This window comes from Populus nigra, chromosome 1 (assembly GCF_951802175.1).
Source record: "Populus nigra chromosome 1, ddPopNigr1.1, whole genome shotgun sequence".
NCBI lineage: Eukaryota > Viridiplantae > Streptophyta > Magnoliopsida > Malpighiales > Salicaceae > Populus > Populus nigra.
Window position 1 is genome coordinate 22356336 of NC_084852.1, and position 10212 is coordinate 22366547.

The 10212-nt window shown below is 32.5% G+C and overlaps 1 protein-coding gene across 3 annotated transcripts; it reads left to right on the plus strand.

Moving 5' to 3' along the window:
- The first annotated feature begins 942 nt into the window (after positions 1-942).
- Positions 943-3844, plus strand: LOC133698881 (uncharacterized). Of its 3 annotated transcripts, XM_062121994.1 has the most exons (4): positions 975-1832; positions 3071-3256; positions 3357-3497; positions 3666-3844. In XM_062121994.1, exons 1-4 carry the CDS (start codon positions 1278-1280, stop codon positions 3720-3722), a joined length of 939 nt encoding a protein of 312 aa, XP_061977978.1. In that variant the 5' UTR covers positions 975-1277; the 3' UTR covers positions 3723-3844. The 3 variants fall into 3 exon arrangements, with proteins under 3 accessions (XP_061977985.1, XP_061977978.1, XP_061977970.1); XM_062121986.1 differs by having other exon boundaries at positions 978-1832; positions 3357-3844; XM_062122001.1 differs by lacking the exon at positions 3071-3256 and having other exon boundaries at positions 943-1832; positions 3357-3844.
- Positions 3845-10212: the final 6368 nt, after the last annotated feature.

The window sequence follows — 10212 nt, forward strand, 5'->3', positions numbered from 1 at the left end:
CATTTCTCGTATAAATCTAGAGTATAAATCTAGAGGAGGAACTAATACTATCATCAAGAAAAACGAAAATAAACTACAGGAGGTCCACAATTGATTTAGTTTTGAACAAGAAAGATTTATACAACATTTTTGGATGTGACGATGATGATGACAGTAGCAACAGCAATCCATAACGTCGTGCTATAAAAGCAACAGCTACTCAAATATATTATCTATCAACTTTCACACTATAACCTTCAATCATCACCATATATGGGAACTCTTGTATTTCAATCCATCATCTCTTCAAAAGCAAGGGATATTCCATCAAGATTTGCACAGTATGTATGTGGGGTAAGAATGTATAGTCTCTTTTCTTTATTGAAAAATGCCTTTTGGATCCGCTTTTTGGCTAAGACAGGAGCTTTTGCACATGAAAAAAAAGAAAAAAGAAAAAAAGAACACAATTAAAACTTAAAAAGAGAGGAAGGAAATGCTAAAGCGTGCTTGCTTTGCCATCGTTCCTAGGATGTCATGGTAAAAGAGAGACGATTCGGTGTAAAGCGAATAAGCACTCTAGGGAGAAGAGGCCCCCGCAATTAACGGTTAATTTTTTTTTTCCTACTGTAATCTTTCGGCAGGAATGATGATCGTGGAGCCAGGAATTATAATATTGTGTGCTTAAAACGAAAAAGAATTACATGAAATTGATTTGGTTAGTTACCTAGCTAGCTAGCATTTATATATTCAATAGAGATTGATTATTAATCTTGTACAAGTCTTGTTGCTTCTTATAGTATGTGAGTCGTCATTCTTTGTATTAATTTGATGATTAATCTTTGTGTTTATACTTGGCTTAATTAATAACTGTTTGTTTACAGTCTTAAACCCTTATTTAACGTTTTTTTTTTCATAAATTTCTGTGTGTCCCTCATTGAAAGGTAATCGTGGACTTGGAAAATCGCCAAACTTATTTTAAATTAAGAAGATGATAGTCAAATGACACTTTTCTTTTGAGCGATGCATTATCCAATTTATCATCATTCTTCACATCTTTAATTGGAAATTTATATTACTTTCACAAGCCAAAAGAAATTTCTGTAATCATCCATGGCATAATCCACCAAAGAGGAAGTGATTATTAAGCTTAGGGTATACTCACAAACCAGCCAAAGCAAAAGCAAAAGCAAGGGAGCATCCTTTAATTTTGTCTGTCAAGCTTAAAACCTCCATCTCTTGTCAGAAACACCCACCTCTATCTCCTCCACTTTCTTACACACACACACCACTCACTCTCGATGCCAGCACACGTTCATAGAATGGACAGTGGAGACCAAGAAACCTTGTTTCAATCCTACCCATGTGCATACTATGTTCAAAGTCCATCTACCATCTCCCATGCAAACAGTGCAGATATCAAGACCAATAATAATATTATCGAGTCCACATTTCATTCACCAACAAGATCCGATACTATACTCATCAACAAGAACCCTGAGGTCTCAAGGTTCACCCTCTCTCGCTACTCGTCATCTCGTGGATCAAACAACTCTTTCCTCATTGAGAAGAAGGTTAGTGAGCCCGAGAACAATGAGGTAAATCGTTTGATCATTGTTGATGGTCATGGATTTAATGGTGATGGTGGTTATGAAGAGGAAGGGATGGAAGAAGACGAGGATTTTTATTATGAGAAGAGAGGTGGATGGTGGTGGAGATACTGTTCTTTTAGGAGGAGTTCTTCATGTGCATGGGTTTCTTTGCAAATATTTTGGAGACTTGTGTTGAGTTTGTGTGTTGCTTTGCTTGTTTTTTATGCTGCTACGAAACCTCCACCACCTAAGACGTCAATCAAGGTACGTACATGATCTTTTCTCTCCTCTTGATCTTTAACGTAAATGTACTTACTTTACCATCTAACAGAGAAGAGAATTTAATTTATCATTTTTCTATTTTTTTTATTTTTTATTTTTGATTGATCACATCATGGGAATTTAGATGATCTTGTAAAACATGTAATTCCAAATAACCTATGACACACACTTCCCAGTTCTTAATTTAGCGTAAGTTTTTGCATAGAAAAGGCACTAACCTGAGATTCCATCAGTTTCAAGACAAATAGTCCGTCATGTTATCACTGCAAAATGATATTTGTATTTGTAGTGTACAAATCATGTTTTTAAAAATTTTAAATTAAGTTTTTATTTAAAATAAAATTGTTTTTTTTGTTTTTAAATTATTTTAATATACTGAGATTAAAAATAATTTTTTAAAAAATCAAAAAACTTCATAATATTTTGAATCCTCACTACCATAATTCAAAACAATCTCTGAAATAGCGATACGTCCATGAATGCCTCACTTTAAAGCTTTGCTAAAAGTAGAAGCCCTATAGCCACTAACTAGCCCGTACTTTCCTCGAACAGCTTCCAAAAAAAGATAAATTTATGATCCAATTCTAGCTAGAGGCTCCTTTTTGTCTTGTCTTTTTGAGTTTTTGGTGCTCTTTTCTCAAAGAAGTTTAGTAAAATTCCATAATAACACCTTAAGGTTGGAGTTTGCTAAACAATTAATCCTAAGGCTGAGGTGATTATTAGATAGCTAAAAAATCTACCAAAGATTTACTTGTAGCCATTAGGCCTCAGCCTGAATCATATCTTCCCTTTGGGCCTAGGTACAACCAATCACATAGCGAAATGAGTTTCACGATCAAGGCATCACTGTGGTTTTGGATCAAACGAGCAGCCTCCTACCAAAAAGGGCCCGTGTTATACCTGAGACTAAAAACATTTTCAGATCTCCTTTCTGTTACACGCAATATCAATAATTAAACACCAATTTCCTTGCCTTGGCGAAAGGAATTTTTCGACACTGAGCAAAAAGTAAAAATAATAATAAGGCTATCAGTAATTCTTAATGCAAGAATAAAGCTATTCGTAATTTTACGTTTTTTTTAACAGGCACTTGCCAACTATTTTTATAAGACAAATTACATGTAGCTTGAAAGATGGGACTGGTTATTAGAGAATTAGATAAACCTGTATCAGATTCTTAAATTCACTCTGGATCAAAAGTCAAGAGAATTTTGATGCAGATAGCGGGAATTCGGCTATTTGGACTAGCGGAAGGAGTAGACGGCTCTGGTGTTACGACTAAGATCCTGAACTGCAATTGTTCCATTGATCTATTGATAGAAAACAAGTCTAAGCTCTTTGGCCTTCATATTCAACCTCCAGTTTTGGAAATGTCATTCGGTCACCTCACTTTCGCAACGTCCCGTGTATGATATGTGACTCAATACAATCCTATGAACCATTTTTTCGAAATTCAATTTCTGCGTTTATAATGCAATGTTTGTTGTGGCTCTTGTAACTTGGCAGGGCTCAAAACTATATGCTGAGAGCCATAGTTCAACGTTGTTCCAATTGTTTGTGGGAACCAGGAACAAACCGATGTATGGTGCTGGAACAAATATGCAGGACATGCTAGAATCAGAAAATGGATTGCCGATAGTGATTCGAGTAAGCTTGAGATCAAATTTTCGAGTAGTTTGGAATCTTATCAAGCCTGAATTCCACCACCGGGCTGTGTGTCTATTAGTCCTTGATGGTGCATATGACAAGAAGCACCGTACCCAAGTATATAATAGCACCTGCACTATGTCTTGATGATCCTGTTTGCTGTTGCAGTGTTCAAAATTCTTCATGTGCTGGAAAATGCGAGAATTAAAGATCAGAGAAATATAAATGGTAAGAAACGTGTTCGTAAGCATAGCGCAAGATCTACCGAGATGTTTCATATGTAGATATAACTGCAATTAATGAAAGATCGAGAGTCATGCAAAGAATTAGTGGGAGATTCTCAATTATACACTTGTGTCAGTGCGTGAACAATCAGAAAGATGATATGTTTACTAGAACTAAACCTGACTTGACTTAATTCATCATGACTAAACCAAGTTACAAATCCATCACAATTTACTCCTAGACAGAGTTAATCCAAGATAAAGATAATTGAAAAGTAATAATTTTTTCCTTGTAAAATGCCCAGTTGTATACAAGATATACCTTTCTGAGTCCAGTTGCAAGACAGTAAGTTGGGAGGGCACCACGCCACCACCTGAAATAATATCATACAAACACACAGAGAATCAATTTTATTATACAACAAACTTAGCAGCCTGCATCAATGATTGAGGCCAGAAAGCATTAAGACTGAGTATATGCACCAAACATAAGCATATGCCTGAGTTAAATCATGGATATTTTGTTGAACAAAACTTCTCCTTGAGCACTAAAATCTAAATGCCATGCTAACAAAATCAGTGTACAATTCTCAGGTAAGATCGCACCTAAAGATTAGCTGGTGTTTATTTTCTTTTTCTTAATGTAAAATATCAAAATTGATCCAAGTTAGCTTCATATAACTTATAATTTAGATTATAAATTCAACAAGTTAATTGATTTAAATTAATTTTTATTTTTATTTAAAGAAAAAACAGTTTTATTTATGGATGATTTAAAAAAAATGATATCTTTTTAAATTAGTTTTAAAAAAATCCAATCTCACTTGTGAATAGAATTTCTACTTTCTACAGTTAAATTGAATAGTGTTGAAAGAAATTCAACCCGATCAAGACGTTAGTATATTATATATAATTTGCATGTTATTGGGATTGATGTAGCTATAATGACAATATATAAGAGGAGATCGGGCAAGGCAACAATACATCGGCAAGTTTATAATTTCATGCACACCTCTCAGTGTCTTCAAAATATTTACTGCTGAAATTCGGCACACACGAGGGGTTGAAAACCTCTAAGCCATCGTATGTGTATTGATAAACAAATCTTATGGGGTTGCAATAATGAAAATCAAGTTTCGGCTATGGAGAAAAAATTAATGCGGTATGATATGTAGTGTTCCTTGTAAGATTCTTAACCTCAAATGTTAAGTTCAATAATGTTCATTTTTTATATTTTTAAATGTATAAATATTTTAAAAAAATCTATCATATTTTCAGTGTATATATATATATATATATATATATATATATATATATATATATATATGAAATCCTTCAAAAATAATTTCAAAATCTTCATTTTTTATTATATATATATTTTCAGAGTATTTTTTTAAAAATATCTTTAAATTTATCAGATTATAAGTATCAGTCATCAGTTATTTATCAGATATTAAGAGTCATTCACTAGCCATCTTAATTAAAAAAAATCAAATTATTAAAACAAAAAAAATTAACTAATTATACATTATATAAACTTTACTTCTTAACGACTTAATTTTTTACGATATCATCACATGATTTTCATCTTAGTAATGCCAAATAAAAGGTGGAGTGAGCAACACCAAGAAGGACATGAAAAGATTGATTACGACATCTTCAAGCACTATGATCTGATTATTAGGAATAAATTTCAAAAAGCATCTATACTCATCATCTCAAATTAATAATAATAGCTAGCATGACTGCATGATTACATGACCACGACATCGATCTATTAAATGTGAATTACTTGTATTTGTGGTGTAGGTTTTTTAAAAATTTTAATTAAAAATACATTAAATTTTTTATTCCGATTTTATCTCTTTTTCCTACATGTAAAATGACCGAGACCTCGAAATAAATCTCCTTAACCCGTCCTGTGAAATAATTTGAGTCACCTCACATGTTTCAGTTTTGGGCAAACCTACTTAAGTCTCCCAACTAAATAGAAATTATAAATTGAGTCAAAAAAATATTTTTTTGTCTCAATTGGATCCCAAACACTAAAAAGATTCTCAATTGAGTCCCCCAACTATCTATCAATGAATTGTATCCAAATTATACGTTTATCTGCGTAAAAAATGAAGTCAATTTGTCGGGATTTTGATGTTTTTTTATTAAAAAATTGTAAAGAGTATTTTAGACGGAAAAATCAATTCAGATTATTTAATTTTTTCTGATACTTTGAAGTCTCAATTGAGAAATGATTTAGGGGTTATATATAATTTAGGTTTTCCCCCCTACTTCTTTCCTCTTCATCTATAAATATCATTGAGCAAGCAATGCCTCTTCGGTAGTTAATTTATACTATTGCTTCATCTATTTCTGTATAACTTGTTTAAATGCTTTCTTCTTGTTGTTGTTTTTTGTTTGATGCTCTTATTACCGGTGTATTTATTCATTTAGTTTTATCTTATGGGGTCTAATATTATAATTCGCTTAATATATATGGGATGTATAAGAGTGTGATGATGGTTGTGATTCATAGTATTTTTTGCTTGGAAATGTATCATAATTGTTGTTATTTATTTTTGGATCCTCGCAAAAAAAACAGAGAGAGAAAATACAAAAAAATTATATCCGGAAGAAAAACAAAAAATAATAAGCAGTGAGAAGAGGATGACAAAGCGTCCAAAAAATAAGTGAAAATTGGTTGAAGAGGTTTAAAAATACAATGATTAAAATTTGGCAGTATATCGTACGTTGACTTATGAGAGTCCGACTGACAAGAAAAATTCAATTTGAGGAAGAAAAATCCAAGATAAGATGTTTATGAACTCAATTAAATTTTATTAAAAGTTTAATTGAATTTATAAAGGATTTGATTGCAAGAAAATTGAGGGTGGACGAGTCGCCGTGACGCCACATATGTGAAACAAAAATAATATTTTTTTTATTTTTAAAAATTTATTTTTGACATCAACACATGAAAACATTTTATAAATATTTAAAAAATTAATTTTAAACAAAAAAAATTAAATTTTTAAGTAATGTAGATTTCAACCCACTTCACAAACTGGTGTAAGAACTAGATGATGTGCTCGATCAAGTTGCATGCATCGTACCTAATTAATGCTACTTAATTATGCACACACTCAAACTTCAATACTAATTATGTGATTTTAAAAGGCTTATATATATATAATCAGTTCTACTGGAGTATAGCTGTCGACAATTTCACCAAATTAAAGAAAGAATTGATTTAGTAAATATATGTCACTTCAAATGAAAAGGAAGAGAGTACACTTGGGCATTAATTTGTTTTGTAATGTACGTGATATCCTTTGTTTTTATTTAAGTAAGCAGCGATTGAGTGGAAGAAAGCTAAAAACTATATAAGAGATGAAAGCATTGACTGCAAATTAGTTTGCACGATCATAATTAAATATGTCGCCTAGGTTATAATATCATATATGTATACCATAAATGGAAGGAGCAACATTGGTGGACAGGAGCAAGCTTCGGCATCTCGATCCAAGCAGTATTAATGGTGGTGCCCTTTAATGCAAGCACTAGTTTGTGGGTGGGTGTGTGTGTGTGTGTGTGTGTGTGTGTGTGTGTGTGTGTGAGTGAGTGAGAGAGAGAGAGAGAGAGAGAGAGAGATGTTAACAATAATTCCCAATAATTATCTTATCGCTAAAATGGCAGACATTTGTGTGCAATATGCTATGCTTAGAGTATAGATTTGGAGACTATTGTTTTTTATTTTCACTATATTATACATATTTTATATGTTGTTTGATTTTATTAATATTCTTTACTTATTCTAAATTCTTAATGATTTGAATTATCAAAAAAAATTATATCAAATAGATTTTTTAATATTGATTTAATAATATGATGGTATAAAAATAAAACGACAAGAAAAGACTTCATAAAGAAAATTATGATATATTTTTTTATGAAAAAAAAAACATAAAAATTAAAAATTAATTAAATAGAGATTATTAAAAAAAACTCAAAATAAGAATATAAAAAAAAATATAAGCGAAACATGCGTGGCTTTTGTCTAGGCGTATCTAGTCTCAAGTCCAAACCCACTTCATTAAACTGGACGTGAAGTTCTATGATCAAACTTTTATACATACAAGATGCTTAAATATAGCATTCCGGAAAATTATATTATACAAAATTCTGGCTAAAATACTCCGCACGCATCATTATTTAAAAAAAAAAATTAAAATTGACAGCCAAATTTTTTTTTTCATGATTGCATTTTTTTCCGGTTAAATAAAAAAAATTAAACTAAATTTATTTATTAAGAATCAAATTAAATAACAAATGATTAAAGTAGAAAAGATATCACAAATAGCTTATAGTTTTAAAGTTCAAACATAAAATTTAATTTAGTCAGATTTTACAAATTATATCTATTAGACCCTTTAATATTTTTGTATAAAAATTTAATTTTTTTATTTTTTACTCTCTGGTTTGAGAGAAGAGAGAGAAAAATCGTTGTATTTTAACGGTAAAAAAAAAGAAAACCAACATTGATTTCAGTTTTGACCATCAAAATAATCGATCTTTATATACATAAGCTTTTTAATATGAGCATTTTTTATTTACATTTATAATCTTTTATGTAAAAAAAACTTGTCAAAAAAACTTGCATGTTAAGTTTTGTTAAAAAAATATTCACTTATAGCTAAACATGAATTAAGAGTCTGTTTGTTTTTGTATTTTAAAAGTTCTTTTAAAAAATTTATATTTTTTTTATATTTTTCTTTGCTTCAAATTTTCTTTTTATATTTTTATTTTACTTTAATGTATTGATATTAAAAATAATTTTAAAAAAATAAAAAAAAATTATTTTAATATATTTTTAAATATAAAATATTTTAAAAATCAAAAACTCAAAAACATCGGTAATACTTCAATCCTCAATGTAGAAGACTCGGTCAAGCCGCTCATTAACCGAGGTGAGTTTAGAATCTAGAAACCCAAGATCCAACATATACAAATATCCATACAATTTTGAAAATCAGCAACACTATAAACATTAAAACCTCTACCACCAACTTTCTCACTCCGAAGAAGGATAGAAAAATCATTAAAGGTTTGTTTTTTAATTATTATAAATTTAAGTTTTTTTTAGCATTACTAAAAAAAACTTATATAATTATTAATTTTAAAATTTATAAAATTAGTAAAAATATACACAAATTATTTTGAATACCCAAACTAATTTAAAAATAAAAAGATGGATAGAGACAAACGACCTAACTAAACGTTTATGAGCATGCAGTATAGGACTTGCTTACACGGCAGTAAATAGTAAAGTTTTTGTAGTTAAATTAAGACGTATATGCATAAACTGGCTGTGACGTGCAGGAACAGTAAAATTCAACACATCAGCCATTCCAAGGAACCAAATACCATTAGAAAACCCACATAAGCCTTGAATTCTGAAAACCCAGCTATCGAATAACCTGAGAAGCTTGTCTACCACTTATATGAGGTTCCATGAACACCAAAGTACGATCCGTTTATAAGAAGCAATCAGAAACCGCCAAGCATGCAAGAAAAGCTTGTGAATTGCACATTGTCAATTCCAATTCATTACTCAACATGGGAAAAGAAGAAAGGAATAAAACGATAAAGCTAAAGAAAGTGTCACAGTGTCAAATGTGCACGAGGTGCACGCTTCGGCTGGCTGGCCAAAACAAGGCCTAAGGGTGCTGGCAGCCATGTCATCAGTGCGAGAAATCGGCAGCGCAGATTTATGCGGCTGTAGGTTCGTTAAAGAAAAATCGGCAGCGAAGATTGTTGACGATCATGGGCTGGACGAGGGACTGTCCAAGCCTCGTCAGGAGGTAGGCTGACAAGAATTGGGGCTATCGCAGAATTCGGCAATGTAGGCAGGAGCAGCCTGCACGCATATGCGACATTCGGCAGCGCAGGAATTGGCAACCTGCACGCAGATGCGGATTCGGCAGCGCACAACAAATTGTGCAAGTCAGGGACTCGACTAGGCACGATTGGAAACTTGGGTGAAGGACTGTCCAAGGCATGGGAAAAGAGCTCTAGGCGTTGGGACACGCCAACGAAGGCACACTGCCTAGAATTCAGCAGCAATGGATTGCGGCAGCCTTGCATAGGTAGAAATGAATTCGGCAAGCAGCATGCAATGGTCTATGCGAGTCTTTGAGCTTGTGACTTGGCATGGACATGGGACTTAGGTGATGGACCTTCTAAGTCAGCAGCTGACGCAGCAGAAACTGGCAGCTGGGGCTGGCAAGCAGACAACCCGAAAATGGGGGAAGTGGCAACTTCAAGGGAGGCAGAACGTGGGAGCATAACTTGGGTGCTGTCCGGGCCACTATGTCCTGAAAACATGGGATAATGGGTGTGAGGTAGTGCTCCACCATGTCCTGAAAACATGGGAGCGTGGGGGAGAGGTAGTGCTCCACTAGGTCCCAAAAATGGGGGATAATGGGGAGGAGCCTTTG

Bases quoted from the DNA above. Each gene is read 5' to 3' on its own strand.
- LOC133698881 (XM_062121986.1), top strand. From the start codon at position 1,278: ATGCCAGCACACGTTCATAGAATGGACAGTGGAGACCAAGAAACCTTG. The intron at 1,833-3,070 runs GTACGTACATGA...ATTTTGATGCAG, and splicing joins CACCTAAGACGTCAATCAAG to ATAGCGGGAATTCGGCTATT. The intron at 3,257-3,356 runs GTATGATATGTG...GTAACTTGGCAG, and splicing joins TCACTTTCGCAACGTCCCGT to GGCTCAAAACTATATGCTGA.